The following is a 25,933-nucleotide window of genomic DNA, read 5'->3' on the forward strand; positions in this document are numbered from 1 at the left end:
ACTGCAATCTTCACCACCTGGGTTCAAGCGAGTCTACTGCCTCAGCCTCCTGCGTAGCTGGGATTACAGTCACAAGCCACCATGCCTGGCTAATTTTTGTATCTTCAGTAGTGATGGAATTTCGCTACTGGTCACGAACTCCTGATCTCAAGTGATCCGCCTGCCTTGGCCTCCCAAAATGCTGGGATTACAGGTGTGAGCCATCATGCCTGGCCTGACCCCCCCCAAAAAAAGACTAAAAGAGTATATTTAAAAAATGTGTATTTTACATTAAAATAAGAAAAAACTTGAACAGATTTGTAGTTTGTGTAGACAGCAATATACGAACCAGATCTATACACATGGCCTAAGTCTGACTAGGAGCCTCTAGGTAGGCACACAGGGAGCTCAGGATCCACCCTGTTGCAGTTTCTTGGCTGGATGAGGAAGCCTTTTCCACTAGGGTCAGAGAGCCTGTAGCATAAGGCAGTGGTTTTGGCTGAGCTGGCAGGGTCATACTTTGTTTGTACAAGCTCCGTCAGGCAGACCTTCCAGTAACATCCTGGATGGGGGCCTTCCTGAGAAATTCCTTAAGCATGTTTCTATGAACAATAAGCAGAGGACATGCCCCACTGCTAACTCACACAACAGAGAATCCTACTGACTGAAATAATACTTCCTATTGTTTCAATGAGAATGTGACACATGTACAAAGCTATACACCAGGTGTGTATCAGAGGAAGCAATGCTCAGCTCAGGTAATGACAGCAAAAAAGTTGTAATGCGACAGACACTCAACTTCAGAAGGCTCTTTAGACACTTAAAGGGAGCATTAAAATGTAGAAAGGACATGGTTTAGGGCCAAGCTGAAATCCCAGCTCTGCCACTTTTTAGCTTCAGAACTTTGAGCATGCTATTGAACCTCCCCAAACTCAGTTTTCTCCTATATAAAATGGGAGTAAGAATATTACAAAGAGGGTGGAAGCGAGTATTAAAAGAAATAATGGGAGGCAAGTACCTGGCATGCTATCAGTATGTATTCACTGTAAGAACTCAACAAAGGATGGCTGAGTTATTACTCTTACTACAGAATCTCCAGGACTTGGGGAGAATACGATTTGAGTGGTGAGAGAGAAAATGGTCACAAAGGATTTCGCCACTTGGAGCTTAGGTAACTGAGCAGATAGGGAGCAGAGAGAAACAGAACGGGAACAGAGAAGAGCAGTAGGCAATGGGGAAAGTGAGGAACATGAATTCTGCTCTAGCAGCTGTGGGGAGCAGGTAAAGGGAGAAGGAGGCTGCACTTTCAAGGAATGGCATATCAAAATACATTCCTGCCACTGCCACTGACAGAAACCTTGCCACCTCCTCCCTGGGCTTCCGGGACTCCCCCCTTACAGCAGCATGGGCCTGCAATCAGCAGCACCACGTGCCCTACTTCACCGTTTGCTGGTGGGAGCTGCCCCATTCCTTGGGGCTGCCAGTCCTAAAGGAAATGTTTTTGTTTGTGTAGTCCAGCCATATTTCCTACGCTTCTAGGGACACCACCCTTGCCTCATCCTACTGGCCTGTCTTACATGCATTAATGCCTCATAAAGACATTAGATCTTCTGTGGGTGTCCCAAGGAAATCAGACATTTTGGAAGGACTTCTAACACCAGTAGTAATTTTAGTTCTCTCTGGGGACACAACTGGCCACTTGCTTCAAAGGACTATTCTGTGACTGATGCCTGGTTAAACCAAACATACCATCCTTAAATACAGCTCAGCCTGACGGAATGAGAAAGGAGGTTGAAGTCAGTGGTCACAGCTCCACATTCCCAGCTGAGTGGTCTTAAGTTACTTGTCTTCTCCTTCCCTATAGCCGACAGAAGGATGGAAACCCAAGTTTTGGGGTAAGTAGACATAACTCTTTCCTTAGCTCCATCATACATGTGAAAAAGCACATGTTTGGTGGTCCAAGCCAACCTGATTTTCAATTTCAGCTCTGCCACTTACAAGTTGAGTACCTGTGGAACTTAATTTTTCCTCTCTGAATGCAAGGTTGTCAGGTGAAGCACTTAAAAGAATAATCTTGAAGCCAGACTGTTGGGGCTTGAGGTCCAGATCTATCATATTTTAGCTTTGTGGTCCTGGGGAAGTTATTTTACGTCTGTCTCAGTTTCCTCATCCGTCAAATGTGTACAATACAATTTACTTAATTGTTCTCCTCTGTTCCCATTCAGTCCCTCTTACAACAACTTAATTACTGTGAGGATTAAACAAGTTAATAAGTGTGCTGGGGTACATGGGATGCACTCAATAAGCATTACCTGTTATTTCCTCGACTGTCAAGTGCAGGGGGGTAGGGGAGGCCATGAGCAAATGAGAGAAGATGGCTAAAGAACTTTGCATATATAGGCAATAAACTATTTTAAGCTATCAGTAATATCATTAATAAAATTAATTATGATGTTTCCTACCAGGGGAGAACACAGCATAGGGGCTACAAGCCCAGGCTCTGGAGAAAGATTGCCGGTTGTTTCACTTATTAGCTGTGTGACAATGGGCACAAAAAATCCCACTCCTCTGTGACTTAGTTACTTCATTTGTAAGATAGAGATAACATACTGACCTCAAAAGGTTTTTATGAATATATTAGCTAATACATAAATGGCACCTGAAACAGCAGTTGGCACAATGTTCCAGAAACACTGATTACATTATTGCATGTTTAATACATGCTAGGCCCTGTTTGAGGGCCTAGAAATACAGCAATGAACAAAATTGACAAAGCTCTTCCTCTTTCCTCTCAAAGTACTCACATTCTAGTGAAAGAGAGACACAGTAAACAAGTAGATAAAACGACACATAGCGTATGAAGAAAATAAAGCAAGAGAAAGAGATAAGAGACCATGTAAGTAAGGCCCACTTATATTTGCCCAGTCATCTGACCCCAGTGTCATCTGCTCCCCTTCAATACTAATAATAATGGTAATTAACTGTTGCAGAGCCATTGCCATGTGTCAAGCTCTGAGCTGATGCACTCTCCATGCATTATTAGCTCAGTAAATCTTCATAACATTCCTACGGCATTAGTGGTTTTATTACCTAAATTTTACAGATTAGAAAGTGGACAGCCTGGGTAACATGACGAGATCCTATCTCTACAAAAATTTTGGATTCTTTTTGTTTTTTTGAGATGGAGTCTCACTTTGTCTCCCAGGCTGGAGTGCAGTGGCATGATCTCAGCTCACTGCAACCTCTGCCTCCCAGGTTCAAGTGATTCTCCTGCCTCAGCCTCCTGAGTAGCTGAGACAACAGGCACATGCCATCACACCAGGCTAATTTTTGTATTTTTAATAGAGATGAGGTTTCGCCGTGTTGGCCAGACTACTCTTGAACTCCTGACCTCTGGTGATCCATCTGCCTCAGCATCCCAAAGTGCTGGGATTACAGGCGTGAGTCACAGTGCCCAGCTATGAAAAATTTTTTAAAAAATTAGCTGGGCATGGTGGGACATGCCTGTATCCCCAGCTACATGTAAGGCTGAGGCCAGAAGATCCTTGAGCCCAGGAATTCAAGGTGGCAGTGAGCTATGATAATACCACCACACCCCAGCCTGGGTAACAAAACAAGATCTTGTCTGGAAAAAAAAAAAAAAACTGGGGAAGTTAGGGTTTAGATGGATCAAGTAACCTGCCCAAGGTCACACAAGTTCCTGGCAGACATGGGATTTAAGCCCAGTATAGCCTGACTCCTGAATTCCAGGCCTTCTGCTATATTTCCTCCCTTGTTGGCACTAGACAAATCTAGCAACTATTCTTACCAGTGGTGGTAATAATAGTACTACTCTTACATTAATACTGGCTTAGATATATAATTCATGTTACTCCCCTACACATCCAAGAGCAGTAGGGAGAAAGAAGAGAGGGAATTTATGGAGGAATGCAAGTGATCTGATCTATGATAGTCAACCGCTAGGTATCATAAACAGGTGCATGATACAAGGCATAGAGAAGAGAGGAGGGGCAGGGACAAGAAGATCCTGTCCTTTTGTGTGCAATTTTTGCATAAGTGTTGGTGGCAACTGTCTCTTCAGCCCATCCTCCAGTCTCAATTCTTGACTGAACGTCCTTGTGTGTTTCAATCGGTACATCAGCACTGGGAAGGAGCCCCACTCCACACACTTGGGACCTGCAATAGCAAGACGCACTCCTAAAAAGCCACAGGCCAGGTGGGAAGCAACATTGAACAAAAGATGGGTGTCCAAAAACTGCACGAAGGCTTACTCAGGCCTGGAAAGTAGAAGAAAACAATGTACTGGAACAAACCAGGGAAAATGCAGCAATGGCAAGCAGGCAGGGGGAATAAAAGGGCTAAAAAAGCAGCTGCAGTTGCTCAAATGCAGTTTGTGGCTGCCCCAGCTCAAGTCAGGTCATCAGGCATTTACCTTTGAGGGTTTTTTCCAAGATCCCTAAAGGCGGTGTCTGTGTGTGTGAGTGAAAAGGGTCTTTTGTGTTTTTTTTTTTTTTTTTTTTGTGTGTGTGTGTGTGTGTGTGTGTGTGAAAAATCCCTAAAGGAAGGGGGTGTGTGTGTGTGTGTGTGAAAATCCCTAGGGTTTTTTCCAAGATCCCTAAAGGGTGTGTGTGTGGGAGTGAAAAGGGTCTTACCAGTTTTCCTGGAGTGTGCAAACTACAGACACTACTCTGTAACAAGATAGCTAGCACACGCAGGCCACAGAACTGAAAGGAAGTAGGTTTCATGTCGGCAGCCCAAGAAACAAATGTGATAACATGGCAAGAGCCCCAGCTTTGGAAACAGACAGATTCAAGTTTGAATAACGGCTCCTTTGCTTACTAATCTGTGACCATGAGTAAGTTGCTTAAACTTTCTGATCCCCAGTTTCCTGATCTGTATTAAATCCATCTCAAAAGGGCACTTCTAGGCAGCCAAAAGGATAATGTGATCACCACGAAAATATGTTCACAACTTTCAGAGGCCGAGGTGAGGACTGCTTGAGCCCAGGAGCTCAAGAACAGCCTGCGCAACACTGTGGGACCTCATTTCTACAAAATATTTAAAAGTCAGCCAGACTTGGTGGCTTGTGCCTGTATTCCTAGCTACTCAGGAGGCTGAGTGGGAGGGTCGCTTGAGCCCAGGAGGTCAGGGGTGCAGTGATTGTGCCACTGTACTTTAGTCTGAGTGACAAAGTCTCAAAACAATAAAATTAAAAAGTACAAAAGATATTAAGTCAAAGGGGTAAAAAAAGCAAGTTGTGGTACTGTAGACATTTCATCCACTTACGTAAACTAAATATATACATATATATAATATATTTATTTAGGTTTGCATATTTATCTTTTGAAATCTGGAAGGATATACTAAAAATGGTTACTTCTGGGAAGAACAATTGGGGAACAGTAAATGAACTTTTCTTTATATTTCTATAGGATTTGAATTTTTGTGATAAACGTATGTTATTTTTGCAATAACAAAAAAAGAAAGCCATATAGCTGATAAAAGTCTAAATCCAGAATATATAAGGAAATCTTATAACACAAGAACAAACAACCCAATTAAAAAATGGGCAAAGGACTTGAATAGACATTTTTCTAAAGAAGATGTACAAATGGCCAATAAGCATATGAAAAGATGCTCAGCACCATCGGTCATCAGGAAAATGCAAATCAAAACCATAAGATACCATTCCACACCCTCTATGATGATAATCATAAGTGTTGGCAAAGGAATGGAGAAACTGAAACTGTCATATACTGCTGGTGGGAATGTAAAATGTGCAGTCCTTGTGGAAAAGTCTGGAAGTTCCTCAAAAAGTTAAACATAGAGTTACCATATGACCCAGCAATTAATTGGCAATAAACCACTCCTAGGTTTATATCCAAGAGAATTAAAAGTATGTTCACATAAAAAACTTGTACAACAACGCTGATGGCAGCGGTATTCATTTAACAGCCCCAAAGTAGAAAAAAACCCAAATGTCCATCAACTGAGGAATTGATATATAAAATGTAGTATAGCCATATAATAGAATATTATTTGGCAAATGAAATACTGACACAGGCTACAGCATGGAAGAACTTTGAAAACATTATGTAAACAGAAAGAAGCCAGTCACAAAAGACCATATATTGTGTGACTCCATTTACAGAAAATGCTCAGAACTGGAAAACCCACAGAGATAGAAAAGTGAATTAGGAGTAGCTTAGAGCAATCCCTAGGAGAAGGTTCTGGGGGGAAAGAAAGGGGTGACTGCTAGTGGGCAGTGTCTTTTTGGGATGATGATGAAAATTTCCTAAAATTGATTGAGGTTATAACTGGTTGCATACCTCTATAAATAAATAGTACTAAAAACCACTGAGCTGTACACTTTCAATGGGTGAATTATATTTCAATGAAGGTGGCAAAAACGCCATATGCCCATCTAGTTCTCAACATTGAATAATACTTGTATCCTAGGTAGAAAGCTTGATGACAAGCAGCATGCCTCATGGCAGTAGAGACAGACAATACTCCTCCGTAAGAGTTAATAATCTCCATGTAGGTCGGGCGTGATCTCATGCCTGTAATCCCAGCACTTTGGGAGGCTGAGGTGGGTGGATCACATGAGACCAGGAGTTCAAGAGCAGCCTGAGCAACATGGCGAAACTCCATCTCTAAAAATCAGCCAGTTGTGGTGATGTATGTCTGTAGTATCAGCTACTCGGGAGGCTAAGGCAAGAGAATCGCTTGAACTTGGGAGGTGGAGTTTGCAGTGAGCCAAGATCATGCCACTGCACTCCAGCCTGGGCAACAGAGAGAGACTGTGTCTCAAAAAAAAAAAAAAAAAAAAAATTACCATGCAGGAAGGTCATAGGAATACTCAGTAACAATGGCTAACCTGATATCAACAATTTAAAAAGTAATACTATCGCTTCTCGGCCTTTTGGCTAAGATCAAGTGTAGTATCTGTTCTTACCAGTTTAATATCTGATACGTCCTCTATCCAAGGACAATATATTAAGTGGATTTCTGGAGCAGGGAGATGGAATAGTAGCTTGCTCCGTCCACTCCGCGCATCGACCTGGTATTGCAGTACTTCCAGGAACGGTGCACCCCCTCCGGTAAAAATATAAAAAACAAAAAAAATAAATAAAAAGTAATATTAACTCTCATTTACTGAATTTCTTTCCTTTCTTCACTGGTGTCAGACTTACAGTGCTGTCTAAAGGTTATCCCTGTCGACTCCTGTTCCCTTCTCCCCTCTATCCTTCACAGGAGTTTCTCCCAACACATCTTCACAAAAGTAATATTCTATGATCCCATTTTTAGGTGAGGAAACCAAGAGTCAGAGAGTTGAAATAAGTAGCCTAAGGGCACAAAGCTCTTTTCCCTGGTTTTCTTTTTAGAGTTAGAATTTCTGACTGTCACCTTGGCTCCTGTCAAATGCAGCTCTCCCTAGCTACACAGCTACCCCTCTGCATTTACCTCAGCCTGGGGACCATCCTCCTGCCCTGACTTACCCAGCTTGTTCTCTCTGGAGAAACCTGGGAGAAACTGCACATCAGCATATGGGGGGAATAAACACCTGAGAAAGACAGAATCTAGGCTGAGGAACTCAGGGCTTTTTTACTGTTATTCAGGACACTCCCTGGTTTCAGTGGCATTCTCCTTCCTATCACCCTGGAACAAAGTCATCTAGGGGCAAGAGCCTAGTCTAGGCATAAGGTCTATCATCTCCAACAATGCCCAGAGGAAAATGACGATGGTGACTATCTAATGATCTTGAAGCCTCAGGAAGCAGTTCAGTGGGCTGAGAGTGCCGAAGAGAGCCAAGGCTTCTTGCCTTTATCAAGAACATAAAGAAATTCTCATGCCAGAGGAAGGACTGGTCACTAGATTTTCTTATTTGGGATGTATCTTACTTAACTCGTATTCAAAGAACAAACCATGTGCTTATTAACAAGCAAACTACAGTATGCCCGAGCAAACTAAATTCCAAGATACTTCCAACATAATGACTCAACTCTTCCCATCTGTAAAAATGGAGGAAAAGATGGGGAAAAAAAAGAACACGGGGCTTCAGGAAAGGGGTTAGTGAGGAAGAGAAGGAAGAAGGGCATTAAGGACTAAAAGAGAAATCAGCAAACAGAAATAAAATATTATTTACTGGTCTTACTCCCAAATAATCAGGAAAAAGACATTTCCAAGAACTCCTTAACCAGGAAGATTAGACAATAATAAATACTTGAAGAGATAAAGGAATTAAAAGTACCTTTGATATGCCAGGCCTCACACTATGAGCCTCACATGTCATACCCTATTACTCCTCAAAACCGTAGATACAATTTCCATTTTACAGATAAGGAGGCTGAAGCTTCAAAAAATTAGGCAACTTGTCCAAGTTCACCGTAGTAGGCATGAAGGTATGCTGCTCAGATCACCCTCCAGGAAGAACCTGCTTTGAGGGACACCAGAGGCCTGACAGCTTCCAGCCCCTACACCTTCGGATCCACTGTGACATTCATCCTAAGATCACATCAGGGCCACATCCACTGCGCTTCTCCCAATGACCATGCACGGCAGAGGTAACTTCGCTCAGGAATGCCCCATCAGCCTGGCTGCACTGCAGTGTGAGTCTCCTTCCCCACAGCCCTCTTCCTTCCCTTTTTCCACCAGTATCACATCTACACTCTGCCTACCCCTGCTCCCTCTTCCCTTTATCTTTCACAGAGATCTTCTGCACATCTAATTCCATCCTGGCATCTGCTTCTCAGAGGACCCAAGCTGACATAACCACAGTGACAGAACAGGGATTTTAACCCCAAAGCCCATCAATCTCTGTCTAGCCACAGAGACAGATTAATTGATCAATAAATTATGTGGCTAAGTCCAGTAATCTCAGATCTTACCTTCTTTGACCCCATCACTCCCTCCCCGCTTTGAGAAACTTTCTTAACTTGGTTTCCAGGACCCTACACTTTCCTAGTTCTCCTCCTACCTAACTGGCCACTTGTTCTCAGTCTCCTTTGCCGGTTCCTCTTCATCTCTCTAACCCCTAAACCTTGAAGTGAAGTGTCTAAGGCTTAGTCGCCAAACCTCTTCTCTTCATTATCTACATTTACTCTCTAAAGTAATCTCATCTAATTTCATGACCTCCTTTACAAGTTCTTCATAGCCCACATCTGACCTCTGAACTTCAGGTCCATATATCCAACAGTCTACTTTACCTCTCCACTTAGATGTCCAGTAGCACCTGAAAATAAATATGGACAAAATCTTCTCTTCTGTCGGGCACAGTAGTTCATGCCTGTAATCCCAGCACTTTGGGAGGCTGAGGTGGGTAGATCACTTGAGGTCAGGAGTTCAAGACCAGCCTGGCCAACATGGTGAAACCCTGTCTCTACTAAAAATACAAAAAAATTTAGCAAGGTGTGGTGGTAGGAGCCTGTAATCCCAGTTACTCGGGAAGCTGAGGCACAAGAATCGCTTGAACCCGGGAGGCGGAGGTTGCACTGAACTGAGATTGCACCACTGCACCCCAGCCTGGGCGACAGAGAGAGAATACATCTACAAAAAAACAAAACAAAAAACTCTTCCCTCATACCTACCCATAGTCTGCCCTATCTTAGTAATGGCGACTCTACCTTCTTAGTTGCTTAGGCCAAAAACCTTGGACTCATCCTTGAGTCCTTTCTTTCTAAATCCATATCCAATCCATCAGCAAATCTAGGCAGCTTTTCCTTTAAAATTCATCTGGAATCTAATCACTTCTCACCAACTCCACCATTACAACAGTATACAATTACAACAGTTATCCATGTCTCTTGTCTGGATTATCACAATAGCTCCCAACTGGTCCGTGGCTTTCAACCTTGCCTTTCTACAGTATAATTCTCAAAATAGCAGCCAGAATGATCCTTTCAAAACCTAAGTTATATTCCTCCCCTGCTCAAAACCTTCCAATAGCTTCTCATTGCATTTCAAGTAGAAGCCAAATTCCCTACAATGGTCTGAGTCCTTAAATGATTTGGCTTCCCCATTCCACTCTGACCTCATCTTCTATTTATTTTCTTTCTTTCTTTTTTTTTTTTTTGAGACTCGTTATGTTACCCAGGCTGGAGTACAGTGTTGCAATCTCAGCTCACTGCAACCTCCGCCTCCCGGGTTCGAGAGATTCTCCTGCCTCAGCCTTCCCAGTAGCTAGGATTACAGATGCATGCCACCACATCCGTCTAATTTTTTGTATTTTTAGTAGAGATGGGGTTTCACCATGTTGGCCAGGCTGGTCTCAAACTCCTGACCTCAAGTGATCTGCCCACCTCAGCATCCTAAAGTGCTGGGATTACAGACGTGAGCCACCATGCCTGGCACTCATCTTCTGTTTTTCTTTCCTCACTCACTCTGCTACAGCTACATGAGCCCTCTTGCTGTTCCTTAAACATCCCAGGTAGACTCCCACCTCAGGGCCTTTGCACTTTCTGCTTCCTCTGCCTCAGTGCTGGATACAGGCATGGTTTGTTCTTGCACACCCTCCAATTATCTGCTCAAGTATCACCTTCCTCTGAACACTTCATGAACATCTACTTAATACTGAATCATCCCCACCCCCAACCTCACAACATCCTTTATTTCCTTTTATTGCCTTATTTTTCTCTGTAGAGAGAAAAATATGACCATCTGACACGCTCAAACTATATGTGTGTGTTGTTAACCATCTCCCCTGTAGATGTTCCGTTAAGGGCAAAGGCTTTGTCTGGCTTATTCACTACTTTATCATCAGTGTCTAACACTATGCTTGGCATATAATAGGTACTCAATAAATGTCTGTTGAGTAAATTTATGAATGTCCTAAAACTTTTAAATTTCAGTATAAAAACTCTATATCCTCATAAAAGCAGATAAGTGGTTGTCTGCGACCAGAGAAAGAGGACTAAAGACTGACATGCAAAGGGGCAGAGGATAACTTTTTAGGGTGACTGACTGCTCTACATCTTGATTGGGGTAGTAGTTACAGGGACATATACATTTGTCAAAACCTGTCATCACATATACTTGAAATGGATTCATTTTATTTATTCAAGTTATATCTTAATAAAATTGAATAAGAATAAATAAATACCCTATATCTCAGACTGCCTCTTGAACCAAAAAGTGGCAGATAAATTCACTGTCAGATTAGGCATCCCGACTTGAGCTTTGTAAATTATGTTCCACATAGTCATTATAGAATTAAATTTAAAAATGCCAATTGCTGTCCTTTGCTACAAACACAAAGAAACAAACACAAAACAAAAGCAGAGAGTACTCTCAGAAGTCCACGGATGCAGGAACACAGACTTAAAAGTAAAACAGACCCAGGTTTGAATCCTGCTCAACTCTACCTTTACTAGCTGAATGAACCCAAGCAAGTTATCTAACAACTCAGGCTTACTTTGCTCACGTACAAAAAATAAAGAACACAGCCAGGCACGGTGGCTCATTCCTGTAATCCCAGCACTTTGGCGGGCTGGATCATGAGGTCAGGAGATCAAGACCATCCTGGCTAACAGAGTGAAACCCCGTCTGTACTATTTTTAGTAAAAAATTACCCAGGTGTGGTGGCACGTGACTGTAGTCCCAGCTACTTGAGAGTCTGAGGCAGGAGAATTGCTTGAACCTGGGAAATGGAAGTTGCAGTGAGCCAAGATTGTGCCACTACACTTCAGCCTAGGCAAAAGAGTGAGACATTTGCCTCAAAAAAAAAAAAAAAAAAAAAAAAGGGAACAGAATGAGTTCATTAAGAGTACAGAGCCTAGAATACAGTATGTACTTGGTAAACATTGTCACTTTCCTTAATATTATTATTGCCATACAGTGAGCCAGGAGAGGCATGAAAATACCAATAGGGTTTCCGAAAAGAGCCACATCAAGTTTGGGTCTAAGTATCAATGGAGGGGTCAGTTGGGTGTGTTGCAGATGGTTTTCTGGCCCTGAAATGTCCATGTCTCTAAGAAGCATAGTACTATGCAGTGATGTTGCAAACAAGCACTCAATCAAGGGCAGCAGCCATAGTATCCCCCACATTCTGCATTCACTTCTTTCCCAATTACAGTCCCCAGCCCACCACTTCCTACTCCCAGCAGAAGAAGAAGTAGGCCTTAGAAAATCATTGAGGCATGGTTAGTGAAAGACCAAAAATTTAAACTGAGATACTTGACATTTAGGAACTGGTTAATGCTAAGTATAAAATGCCAACAGTACACAACATTTAGGAAAAGAGTAAGGAAGAATTCTCACAATAGAGAGCAATGGCACACTGTTCAAGTTTTTGTTTTCTGTTCTGATGAAGTACAGAACATCATGTATATAATAATCCCATGTCATTACAAGAAAAATGAAGGAGACACCAGACATACACTTGACTTTGCACTGGAAAAAATCTAGAAAATCAAGGTACTAAAAGTTGATCCCTAAGGAACAAAGGATGGAGGTGTTTTCTCTTCTTTTGTTTTTTGAGACAGTGTCTCATTCTGTTGCCCAGACTGTAGTGCAGTGGCATGATCACTGCTCACTGCAACCTCCACCCCTCTGGCTTGAGAGATTCTCCCACCTCAGCCTCTGAGTAGCTGGGACTACTGGCACATGCCACCACATCTGGCTAATTTAAAAAAAAATTTTTTTTTTTCTTGTAGAGACAAGATCTCACTATATTGCCCAGGCTGGTCTCAAACTCCTGGGCTCAAGTGATCCTCCTGCCTTAGCCTCACAAAATGCTGGGATTACAGGTGTGAGCCACCATGTTTGGCCTCATTTAAATATTTTATGTAATTTTATTTAAAATAAAACCACAGAGACACTGATGAAAGAAGAGGAAGACAATTAAGGAAAGATACAACCTTTGTGAGTAGTGAGTCAATCATATGTACTTTTGCCTCCTCGGAGAAGTCATAGTTTCCTTATAGCATTTATTTAAAGCCAGGCATGAACTTAGAAATCTCAAACCAAAGCACCACTATTCTACTTAGTGTGGTTTTCCAATACATGTTTGGTAAAACAATGAGTAAGAGAGTGTATTTTTATTTATGGGCATAACGATGACGTGAATAAGGTGGAGGCAGAAACCTGGCCTGAACAAAATGAACCCCTGACCAAAACTTTTCAGGGCCTCTGATTAAGGAGTGAAGGACTGATATTTCAGACAGATCTTCTATCAGGAGACAGGAACAGGAAGAAAGGCAGTGACAAAGATCCCAATTCTAATCGTGCTTCTGCCACTTACTAGCTATCTGATATTGGGCATTGACTTCTGTGAGCTTCAGGACTCTCATCGGTCAAATGAACCTAAAATAGTTTCTTCACCCCACAGTTCTGTAAGAATTTGGGGAGAAATTGTCAAGTGCTCAGCTCAGCAATTCCAGGCATTATACCTCTAGTTTAGGTAGTTGATAAATGGCACCCAAAATGTAATTACATAAACTGGAAAAATAGAAAAAACTATTTCAGTGTATCTCCATTAACAGGAATGTTCCAAAATAACCCATCCAGTTGACTGACTTATCTAAATAAAAATCACTGCCAAAGAAGAAAACAAAAGCTATCCACATTGTCAGTGAGAAAAGATATAATCCAGAGTCCCTGAGACTCAATGGTTATTTACCTGAGGAGACAGTCATGATAAGAAAACTTGCACACAGCCTCAGGGGCTGTGAAAAGAGGACTTGGTGATAAGGACCACTCAGGCTCCCAGCCTGATCTGTTATTGATTTAGGATTTATCTTCTACCTTCTTCCCCAAAAGATCAGAGGCAGATTATAGTTAAGAGTCACATACTCAGGAGACTCATTTAAATAAGAAGGTAAGAATCATGTAATGTACGTAAGGACTGTAATGAAGGTGAAGTAATAGGTGAGATCTGCTTCAACTGAAAATAAAATTTAGTGCTGGGTATCTAGAGTTAAGGCAAAAAAGCAAAACTACAGACTATCACTAGGCAGTGGAAGAATCAGGGTCAATCAGAGAAGACAAATTTTCCTAGAACTAAACTCGAATTTTTAAAATCAGAAACTGATCTTAGGGGCTGGGCATGGTGGCTCACACCTGTAATCCCAGCACTTTGGGTGCCTGACTCACTTGAGGTCAGGAGTTCAAGACCAGTCTGGATAACATGGTGAAGCCCCATCTCTACTAAAAATACACAAATTAGCCGGGTGTGGTGGCAGGCACCTGTAATCCCAGCTACTAGGGAGGCTGAGGCAGGAGAATTGCTTGAACCTGGGAGGTGAAGGTTGCGGTGAGCCAGGATCACACTACTGTACTCCAGCCTGGGTGACCAAGTAAGACTCCGTCTCAAAAAAAAAGAAAAAAGAAACTGATCCTAGGAACTTATGCTTCCTATTCCCCCTACCCCTCAAAGTTCCAACCTAAGCTCTGATGTGTTATTTTCCTCCTCACAGCTTTGTCAATTACCAGCTATGTGATCTAGAACCAATGCCTCACCACTCTGAATCTCATTTTCTTCATCCCTGAAAAGAAATGGTACTCCTATTTGTGAAAGGGAATGATGGAACAGCATATTTGCTAGCATTAATTGTGTGCCTACTAAGCATCAAAAGCTTCATGTATATTATCTCACTGAAATCTCCCAATAACCATATAACCACATATGGCAAGTCCTGTAAATTATCACTCGACAGTTGAGCTATCTGAGATTGAGAAAGGCAGAGACAGGTGCCACTGTCACACAGCTAAAAATCAGGAAGCGCTGGAACTCAACTTCATGCTTATGTTACACCAAGGTAAAACTTAACCATTGTACTTTTCTGCTTTCCTGAATATGTAAGGCACCTAGCATTCCTGGCACATAGCAGATGCTCAACCAAATATTAGTTCCCTTCCTCCCTCCTTCCTTTTCTCCTAAAAGTATGTAATATGTAGAAAATTAAAAGTTTACTAAAGTAATATTATATCTTATGTTTATACAGTTTCTTTAAGGAAATCATACCACTTAATTTATTTTCTCTATTAATTTCATCACATCTCTGCTTATCATTATGCGCTATTTCACCTATTTTACAAATAAGGAACTAAAAGGCAGCAAGCAGCTAGGGCAATGTGCCCAGAGTCATATGGAAGTCACTGCTAAAACCAAATAAAAACCTTGATCCTCTTACTTATAAATCAACCTTTATCCTCTCACGTGACACAGCCTCCATAATAAAGAACAGATCATTCATTTTTTTATCTGGAAAACTACCAAACGTTATAATTCAGTAAGGGGCCTCATGACCCCACCACCTTGTCAAAGGGAAGAAAGTATATAAAAAATGAGGTTTGCAGGAGCAGATGGTTTTGGTCCATCAACTTTCTCTTGGATTACGCCCCTTAGCCAAAGTAAAATAATGTAAAAAATAATGTAACAGATCACCATTATCTTTGGAAATTTGAGTTAAACTCACTGATCTTTCAAACCTACATACAATGCACCAACAGTGATCATTTACTACTGTGGGGCTGCAGAAATGAATGTTATGTCAACCAGATCTTTGAAAGAAAAACGTGATATACGACTGGGTCACCCTAAGAAGAATCCAAATCAGCAATGAGCATTTGGTAGCACAAATTCATAGCCTCACAGAATTTTGGAGCTTCAGAAAGGACCTGGCAGGCCACTAAGAACAACCCCTTCGTCGAGTATATCAGAAAACCAAGGCTTAGGGAGGTTAAGTGGCTGTCCAAGGTTTCACAAACAGGACAGCAAAAACTAGAAAATAAACCTGCTGACTACTATTACCTTTGTAAATCTTGCTTCTAATGTCCATGCATACATTTAGCACTTTCCAGAATTATGCATCTACTACACAGAAAATGCAGGTGAAAGGTAACAGAAAAACTCAGACTTCAAATCCTGACTGCTATTTACCGGTCGTATGATCTGGGCAAGTCCCTTAATTTCTCTGAACTTCGCATTTTTCATCTATAAATGTGGGTCCTAGCAACTTGCACAAGTAAGCTGGAGGCAATACAAACAAGAAGCCTGGCATACAGCCTGTGAGCTCCATGAGGTATACATCAGACTTATACATCCCCAGCACATACACATTCTCGGAAAACTCACCGAGCAAATCAATGAACTTGCCAAACAAACAGATACTAGACTTGAACCCAGGTCTATCTGCTTCTTAAACATTAGGTTATATTCCTCCCAATTTACATGATTTCAAAGCAGAGTGTTAATTCAGCCTCACAGAGTACCGAGAACACAATGGAACAAGACAGCCATTTTCTGGCCATGAGGCAGGAAAAAGTTCAGTGTGGAAAGTTTCTGGACTCCCCATGTTGAGACTGATTCTTGTTGTCTGCATGGGTATGGGTATATCATGAGGCTTTGGAACCAACTAAACCTGGGTTTGAGCCTCAGCTTCAGCACAAGCTGTGTGGCTTCCGCACAAGCTATGTGGCCTCAAAGATAATACTTTACCTCTTTGAGCCTAAATTTCCATACCTAGGAAAAAACTTACTTTACAGGGATTAAAGACAAATGAGGCAATATATGTAAAGGAATACAGGATAATGTGTGGCCCAAAAAGACACTCAACTAGTGTTCAATTCCATTTCCCTTTTAGTTATCTGGAAGCTTCATTCATTTGGTCTTTGTTCAAATGTCACTTTCTTCCTGACCTTCCCTACCTATAATAAAAGCCTTACCCTATCCCCTTACTTTGCTTGTTTTTCTTCATTGTCCTTACCATCACTTGACACTCCGTTATGTATTTATTTTCTATTTACTGTGCCTATGCAACTCTCAGGGAGCCCTGAGGAAGACAGAGACTTTTTGTTGTTTGTTTCGTTTACTGCTATATTCCAACAACTAAAAAAGTAACTGGCATGTCATTAGTGCTTAATAAATATTTGCTGAAAGACTGAATGAGTTAATTCAACACTTATTTGGGCCCTGCTATATATGAGGCACTGTGGAGGAACAGGAATTTCAATCCTTTGGTATGGAATCTGAGAAGATGTGTCTCACCTGGACTGCTGCAGGTGCCTCCTGACTGTCCTCCTTGTGTCCACTTTGTCCCCCTACAGTCCATTTGTTAAACCAGCAGCCAGAGAGACGCTCACATTGTCAGCATCACATCAGGTCATTCCGCTTCCTAAATCCCTCCTCTGACTTCCCATCGCAATGAGAATAAAGCCCAAATGCTCACCATGACTTATAAAGCCTAAACCATCAGCCTCGACTGACTAGTCCAACCTCCTCTCCTACCACCCTCTCCCTGCATTTCACATACACTGGCTTTTTTCTTTCTCAAAAAGGCCAAGGTCTTGTATTTTCTCTCCTTTTTTAAATTTAAAAATGAACATTTTATTTTTATTCACTTAAAACTTTAAGTTCTATATATTTATATAATTAATAATATTCTGTTCTCAAGCCCAAAATTCTTCAATTATTGTCCAAATAATTCTTTCACATTAGCCTTTACATAGCAGGGGCTAAAGTAAAAAATAGCTCTTTAAAGATTCTAAGTTAGACACTACCAGTGTCAAGTTCTTTTCAGACTTGGGGCCTTTGTGCTTGCTGTTCACTCTGCCCAAAATGCTGTCCCCTAGGCTGGTTCCTCATCATTTAGCTCTCACTAAAAATGTTACCTGCATAAAGAGTCTTCCCAGGCTAAAGGTGCCCCTGCCACCATGATCCTCACCGAGTCAGTCTCTATTGGATCCCACTGCCTTTTCTTTTCTCATAGCATTTCATTATCTGGAATGACTTTATTTATTTGTCCTACCTTCCCAACAAGAATGTAAACTATGTAAGGACAACAAATTCTCAAGCTTACTGTTGCAAATCTCACATCCAGTACATAACAGGAACTCAATAAGTATTTCTGAATCAGTAAAGTGATCTCAAAAGATGTTTGCCAGGCTGAAAGGTACAGGTAAGGTATGTTAATGGCCTAACAGTATAATAGGGTGTTTGTTGGTTTCCTTCCAAGGACAACCACCCCATTTCATCAAAGTATGTGAATTTCAGCCAAACTTACTGGGGAATGGGTACCCGAATTAGTGTCCCTTCCACTTCTGGGTTCAGATTCATTCCACTTTCTCTTATAGCCTTGATAGCTGCAGCTGTACACTGAAAACCAGATCAAAAGGTAAACAGAATTAGTAAATAATTATTACCAGATGCAAGCCCTCTGTCGATAACTGGCAACCCATCTTGGCAGAACATGGAAACATTTAGTTCTGTTACCAGTAAGATCAGGAAGTTACATTGGTGTAGAGTGCTTTGATCAAGCTGAATAGCAAACTATGTCCACTCCTGGTACCAGTGTACTGCAGGAGGAAAAAAAGAAAGAAGAAAAAATAAAAAGAAAACAGCTCTGCTTCTTTGAAAAGATTTCAATGGTTTGAGGCAACCCAGATCAAAACCACAATAAATCCTCAAGGGAGGGGGGCTGGTCTCTGCTAAGATTGGTGTAAAGACAGATGAAAGATTTCATACGTAAAAAAAATCCAGTTGACATTTTACACTCAAAATATACCAGTGCCGATTTGGAATGAGTAAGTAAATTTAACTCATTCACATCTGCACTCACACCAAACTCACTCATATTTTGGAATGAGCCATGAATCTCTGCTGTTACATGCTCCCGCAAAGGTGGCGTGGTATACTAGTTTAAAGCATGGGCTTGGGGTCAGAAAGATCTCAGTTCAAATCCCAACTCTGGTAACTATGTGACCCTGGGCACATGCCTGACCTCTCTGAGCCTATACTTCATCATCTGAGACCATGTGGCACCTAAACCTCAGAGAGGTAGTGAAGTAACATGAGTGACACATCTTGCTTTGTTCCCTGCACATAGTAATACTCAGGCAAGGGCAGTCATATAAGCATTATATACATTTATTATATACATTACATACATTTATTATATAAAGGTAAGAATGCATAAAACCCCAAACAAGGTAGAGTTGATGTCCTCATGTAGCTTGATGTACTGCTATCCCGCCCAACATCCTTCAGGGGCTTCTTGGACAGTTTGGTTACTAACGTTCCAGCTGGCAAACTGGTACACTCATTTCCCAAAGTGCCTCACCTCACACTCAAGCAACATTATAGCTACACCTGGTATGCAATCCTAAAGAATAACAAGAAAGCAGTGTGGAAGAGAGATCCTTTCATTGGCATGACAATGTGGAATTCACAAAAACAAAGCCTGACATTTTCAAAAGAATTTTAGATTTGACTAGAGCCAATCCACAGCACTTGGATTCACAGGCCAATTCCTACACTTGAGCTCCTCCTAGACTTTCTAATTCAAATGAATGGGGGTTGATCCACACTATTTTACTTTTCTAGGTTCTCTGCCTATAAAACTCATTTATTTCATTTTTAAATAACCTTACTGGTACAGCTACATGAGGTGTTACTATAAGGTCACAAAGACAAAGCAGAACTTCCACATACAGATGATGAATCCTTTTGGGAGGCTGTACACAGAATCTAACACTGTGGTCACTTCCTAAAATAGTACATTCTTAAAATAGTACCTCTGGCCACAGATTATCAGACCTGGAAGGGATTTCTGACATAACCAAGTCTCTTCATTACGTGAACAGGAACTTGTAGAATAGGGTCACATCCCCAAGAGTAAGCTGGTCTTCCCTAACAGCCCAAGAGAGATGGTTTGAGGACCCCCACCCACCATACTTCCAGTTACTGGCAGAGTTAAGAGGAGACTGAATGGAGATTCAATCCAATGATGCTGCTCTGCCTTTATTTTTTTTCCCCAGATCCCCAGCTCAACATATTAAGTAATGATAACATTAAGGATTTGATTTCTCTCTCTTTTTTTTTTTTGAGACAGGGTCTCACTCTGTCACTCAGGTTGGAGTACAGTGGCATAATCATGGCTCACTGCAGCTTTGACCTCCTGGGCTCAGGTGATCCTCCCACCTCAGCCTCCCAAGTAGCCACAGGAGGAAAACTATACTGCAGGAGGAAAAACAGAAGAGCTGCGACTATAGGCGTGCACCACCACACCTGGCTAATTTTTGTATTTAAAAAGAGATGGGATCTCACCATGTTGCCCAAGCTGGTCTCAAACTTCTGGGCTCAAGCAATCCAACCACCTCAGCCTCCCAGAGTGCTGGGATTATAGGCATAAGCAACCACGCCTGGCCTGATATTTTTCTTAAATAGCCAAAAATAATTTGGAATTACGTTTGCTGTATAAAGGTTATGATCAAGGTAATAAAAGAGCTGAATAAAACAATGAAATTAATTTTTCTTTGCAAAAGAAATGCCATCTTCCTTAATAAAACACAGATTATAAAGTTAACAATAAAGAGAGAATCTTTACTATGAAGGAGTAGTCCAATCTCAAGTCTTTCAACCCCCTTCTACAGCTTCTCACGAATGACTGATAATCACTACTCTAACACCCCATCACTACTACCTCCCTTTCACAAGCTGACCAAAGTGTCTCCATAAAACTTCCCCTATTGGCACTAGAGCACCGATTACTGACACCAAGCTGGGCAGGAACTATGTCTCAATATTTACATCTTCCCAGCACAAGTTGTGTCAGGTACCTGGTAAGTGCTCAGTAAAAGCTTGCTGATTGAATATACCAGTGACCTGGTTCAGATCTATTAGAAAAACTCATCTCCTTTACCTCATGTATATAGTGGCTCAAAATCTTTAACTTTTCTGCATCTTTTCATATGCAGAAAAATCATGAATCAAGTTTCATTTTGCAAAGAAACCTACTGAAAGAGGCAGCTCTTCTAGGATATTCTAGATATATTTTCCTTTGACATGGTAGGACTCAGAACCTCAGGGAATTAGTCATTTTCCCACATGACACCTGAAAAACTACTCATGGTTCAGACTAAAGAGGTATATAATCCTATAGACTTTCCATCTCTTATGCTTCATCCCTTTGCAGAGAGGATGCTCAACAGTATCCCAGGGCAAACAGGTTGCTCTCAAATGATGACATAACTAACTGGCTGTGGCTGCTTGGAGCAGCGTGTTAAGGAAGATCACAAATCCCATCTGGGGTCAGGCAGAGAAGAGTGATGTGATCAATTAGTAGTGTCTGCTTTTGTTATTCTAAGCTAATCTGTGCTAAATAAAAAAAATGATAAGACTTTTGTAGACAGGTGAACAAGTCCTTGAGAATTTGGATTGAAGTCAACTCTGCTAGTTCCATATCAATTATTGGCCTTCCATTTTCTTCATATCCCAGAAAGTCCCTGGAATGTAAGGTCTATGAAAGTAGACACATAGTCTGTCTTAATAATCAGTGAATTCCCAGCACCTCAAAAAGAAATTAATCACTTGTAAGGACTCAAAAAATATGTGCTGAATTAATGAATGAATGATGAAATGAGCACAGGCCTTTTCATGTCAAACAGAGATATGTTCAAATCCTGGCTCTGTCACAACAGTGTGAACCTAGTGGAGATATTTTACTTCTTTGAGCTTCAGTTTCCTCATCTACAAAATGAAATAAATAATGCCTAATTTTACCGAGTACTTGTGTTGGTCATATGAAACAAAACATGAGAAAGAGACTGGCGACGAAGGAGACAATCAATACACATTCATTTTCTTCCTTCCACAAGAGCAATAATGGTGCCTGCAGAGTTGTGGTTTTGTTCGTTGTTGTTGTTTTTTTCATTTGCCTTGTTTTGTTCAAATCATGCTGTGGTTTTTATTCCCTTCCTTTCTTTCCCATCATTAACTCTAGCTGCAGGCAAGTTTATGGAAGGCAGCAACTATGTGTATCATTTATCAAGCAGGACACATGTTAAACAAATGCAACACAGTTTTCTGTCTTCAATGCATTCAAAAAGATTACGCATGTAAATCTGCATCGTGTCACTACAGCATGCCATGGAAATGCTCAGGTTTGGAAAGAAAGCCAACTGTATGTGAAACAGAAAGAAGTTATGTAAACACAGAGAGGATTAGCTCAGCATTTGAAGCTATAAACCTAGGTACTCTATGGTCAGCTTCTAAGCTGGAGGAAGGAAATATTTAGTTAGAGCTATTTGTTTAATATATACAACAGATGAGATAAAGGAATTCAAAAGACAGTGTAACTCACACTTCCTCATTCTGTCCCTATAAATGAACCTCTCTATCGAGATACTTGCAAGGATTTTTTCAAAACCCATGGAATTTCAACTTGAACAAATGGCAAAGATGTCTGGGTTGAAAAATGAAGATATACTCCAACTTCCTAAGAAAAAATTAAGCTGTTAATATCTCCTCCTGCTTCATAAGATGCTCCGGTGGCCAATCAGGTGCTTCTACTGTGAATGCCATTTGCTATTTAATAACAGAAGTGGCTGGCTCTGAAAAGCAATCTGCCTGATGAGGTCTTCAAGCTGTGTAATTAGGAGGCTATTCCCTAAATTGGCCCGCAGTGCCTATGGGATTAGATGAACAAGGCGGAGAGGCCTCAGTGGTTCAGAGGGGGCCAGAAAGAGTTGACAGTTCCCTTTTCATCCATTTCTCTGTTCCTCAGTAACACCAGGAATGAGTGCCTCCCTTTTATTAACCTAATAACCAGTATTCACCCATTCAAGGAAAATTTACTGAATGCTTCCATGTGCCAGGCACTGTGTTTGGTGCTGGACACAACGAGCAAATTAGACATTCCTACATTCCAAGCTTACACTCTAGTAAAAATGAGATGAAAAATAAATTCATAAACCAATGTATATTAGTAATAAGTGCAAGAAAGATAGAGAATTGTGCTGTATAGGAGAACTTAGTGTGGAGGAATAATTTAGATTGGAGAGATCAGGAAAGCCTTCCCTACAAAAGTGACATTTAAGCTATGATTCAAAATGTAAGTAGGAATTAGCCATGCAAGAGTGTTCCAGGCAACGGGAACAGGATATGCAAAGGCTCTAAGGATGCAAAGGGTTTGGCGTGTTTGAGGAAATGGAAGACCAGTGTGGCTAAAGCATTGTACAAGGATGACAGTGGCACAAGACTGGCAAAACTGAAAAGACAGACAGAGGCCAGATCAAGCAAAGCCATACAGGCCACAGTGAGGAGGATTTTGGACTGTTTCTTAAAGATTGCTGGAAGCCACCAATAATGTAAATCATGGGAATGAAAAATGACATAATCTTTTATATATATATATCTTATTTATTTAAGATACAAGGTCTTGCTCTATCACCCAGGCTGCAGTGCAGTGGCGTGATCATTGCTCACTGCAGCCTCAAACTCCTGGACTCAAGCCATCCCCCCACCGCAGCCTCCTGAGTAGCTAGGACTACAGGCGTGTGCCATCACACCTCGCTAATTTTTTATTTTTGAAATTTTGTAGAGTCAGGGTCTCACTATGTTGCCCAGGTTGGTCCTGAACTCCTGGCTTCAAGGCATCCTCTAACCTTAGCCTCCCAAAGTGTTTGGATTACAGGCATGAGCCACCACACCTGGCACAACATATTTTTCAAAAACTCATTCTGGTTGTAGTATGGAGAATGGGGTAAGGGAGTGGTAACATCACCCCACAGGAGTGTGCCTGGCCCATTAGCTATCAGAGCCCTTTGAATTGAAACAGTGTGTTCACAGCAAGGTCTTTTTCCTTTTCTCCTATCTCTAGCCTAGTTTGTCAAATCCAACAGGTCCAATGTTGGTCTATGACTTTGGAATACAACTACTGAAATAAACAGTAAGAACAGGAGGATTCCTTCACCTCATGTTAGCAGATGAGGAAATGGAGGCCCAGAGAGTGAAGCAACTTGCCCAAGGTCAAATAGCCAGTTGGTGGCAGAGATGGGACCCGATTCCAGGTACTCTAGGACTCCTAATCCAGGCCAATTCCTAGTGGACCAGTAACAAAAAGCCTAATTACCTTCCTCGACTACACTTAAAATTATAAAGCTTCAATGATGCAATGACCTGATACAAAAAAGCACCGTGCTCCATGCAATATTCTGCAATGGCCAGTCTAGTATGAAAGGACTTCCTGGAGGGTCTGCTCCAAATATGAATGCGGAGGTAACAAAGTGGTGGCCCTCAGGCCATATCTGGCTCATTAAAATATGGTTTTATTTGTCTCATAGTCTTTAAAAAAGTAAATTAGTCATCAACATTTAAAGAATAAATATCTCACATAAATATCTGTGTTACTAGCTTCTGGAAATAAAAATTATAATACCAGGTAACACTGATTACCAAGCCTACATTCTGCCTGGGATGATCAGCAGGAGCTGGGCAGAGGCAACCCCCTTAGACAATGTACAGGCTCCCCAGGTCACCAGAGCCTTTCCAAACTGGCCAAGCACCAATCACTGCATCTTCAGTATTGTTTTTCTTAGATGGGGCCTGTTTGGGTATTTAAACGACTTACCTAGCCTCTATAGCATTTGAGTTTAACAGAAAAGGAATTTGGAAACGGGAAGAGAGATTTTCCTTATTCTTAAATTCTCTTTATTATGTCTTCTCTCTTGTTTCACTCTAGGCTGAAGAGAACAGTTCCTCCTGTTTCTTACATCCCAAAAAAGACCATGGAGAGGGATTTTAGCAAGGCCACCTTACCTCTGGAAAGCTGGCCATATTCACCAAAATCAACTGTGGCGACTTCATGGAGATCTGGCTAATCTGGTTTAAAGCAAGCTTCCCATCAGCAGTTACCACAGCAATCTGGTCAAGGGATCCTAAAAGAAAAATCATAGAATTTTAGAATTCCAAAGAATCTTAGTAGCCCCACATCTAAGTACCTGTCTAATTCAGATTCAGGTTGGATACAGTGGCTCATGCCTGTTATCCCAGAGCTTTGGAAGACTAAAGTGGAAGGAATACTTGAGGCCAGTAGTTTGAGACCAACCTGGGCAAAATAGCAAGACCACATCTCTACAAAAACATTTTTTTAATTAGCAGGCATGGTGGCATGTGCCTGGAAACCTAGCTACTTAGCAATGAGGCTGAGGTGGGAGGATTGCTTGAACCCAGGAGGTGGAGCTGTATTGCACCACTGCACTCCATCCTGGGCAACAGAGTGAGATCCTATCTCAAAATAATAGTAATAATTCAGATTCAACAAACATTTAGGGATTCTTATCAATGTGACAAGAGTGTACAAGGGGCTTTCACAAGAACAGCAGTATCATGTGATAGAAAAAGCTTGAAATGGTGACAGAACTGGGTTGAAATTCCTCACTAGCAACTAGGGTGGCCAACCTGGTTTGCCTGGAGCTGAAGAATTTTCTGTGACAGGACTTTTAGAACTAAAACTGGAAACAGCTGATCAGCCTCACAAGCAACTCTGACATTTACTTGCTATGAAATCTGGGGTTACTTATCTTCTCTGTGCCTTGGTTTCTAACTCAGTCAAAAAATAACTACCTTCGAGGATTAGAGTGAGGACTGTAGCTAAAGGAGTCTAACTAAATATAAACGAGTATACAATAAACACCAAAAAATATGCATCAAAGTGACACCTCTTATTATCCCTTTTAGTCCTTACAACTACCCTGTAACAACTGCATTATTACCTCCATTTTACAGATGAGAAAATAAGAGTTGAGAAGAATAAACATGCCAAGGTCATAGGGGTAATAAAAGGCAAAACAAGAGTCAAGATCCAAACTCAGGTGTGCTTAATTCTGATTTCTATCAAGGTTCTTTCCCTTACAAATGGAACTCAAATCTGGGTGTGCATCAGAATCACCAGGGAGCTTTTAAAATTAGATTCCTGGGCCCCACCTCAGAGAGATCCTGATTCTGTAGAGGCTTCATAGCCTGTGATTTGGGGGAGCCTGTAATTTTTTAGGTTCAGCACATGAGTCTGACACAGCCAGATTTGGAACCATTTGCTTATATGACCCTTCATTTTGGTACTTAGATCCCCTTTAGAAACAACCCCATTAAACAAAACATAACAACAACAAAAAACTATTAACATTTTCCTATTATCCTGGATATAATCTTTATCCGCATCTAGATTCTGGAAAACCC

At 41.3% G+C, this 25,933-nt stretch overlaps 1 protein-coding gene and 1 non-coding gene across 4 annotated transcripts in view; one reads left to right on the top strand and one right to left on the bottom strand.

Moving 5' to 3' along the window:
* Positions 1 to 25,933, bottom strand: part of MRRF (mitochondrial ribosome recycling factor) — a 66,240-nt gene that overhangs the window by 17,809 nt on the left and 22,498 nt on the right. For 2 of the 3 annotated variants that reach the window (XM_012458200.3, XM_064378284.1), the window contains exons 4-5: positions 24,515 to 24,633; positions 17,982 to 18,073 (exon numbers count right to left, since the gene is read on the bottom strand). In XM_012458200.3, coding sequence (XP_012313623.1) covers positions 17,982 to 18,073; positions 24,515 to 24,633 — 211 coding nt within the window. The remainder of the gene's footprint in view (positions 1 to 17,981; positions 18,074 to 24,514; positions 24,634 to 25,933) is intronic. The other variant, XM_021674021.2, reaches the window with a different exon arrangement.
* LOC135277469 (U2 spliceosomal RNA) lies at positions 6,889 to 7,079 on the top strand. Its single transcript, XR_010345073.1, has one exon. It is a non-coding gene; the product is annotated as a U2 spliceosomal RNA (small nuclear RNA).

This window comes from Aotus nancymaae, unplaced genomic scaffold, assembly GCF_030222135.1.
Source record: "Aotus nancymaae isolate 86718 unplaced genomic scaffold, 86718_ANA_hifiasm-v0.15.2.pri h1tg000003l, whole genome shotgun sequence".
Lineage (NCBI taxonomy): Eukaryota > Metazoa > Chordata > Mammalia > Primates > Aotidae > Aotus > Aotus nancymaae.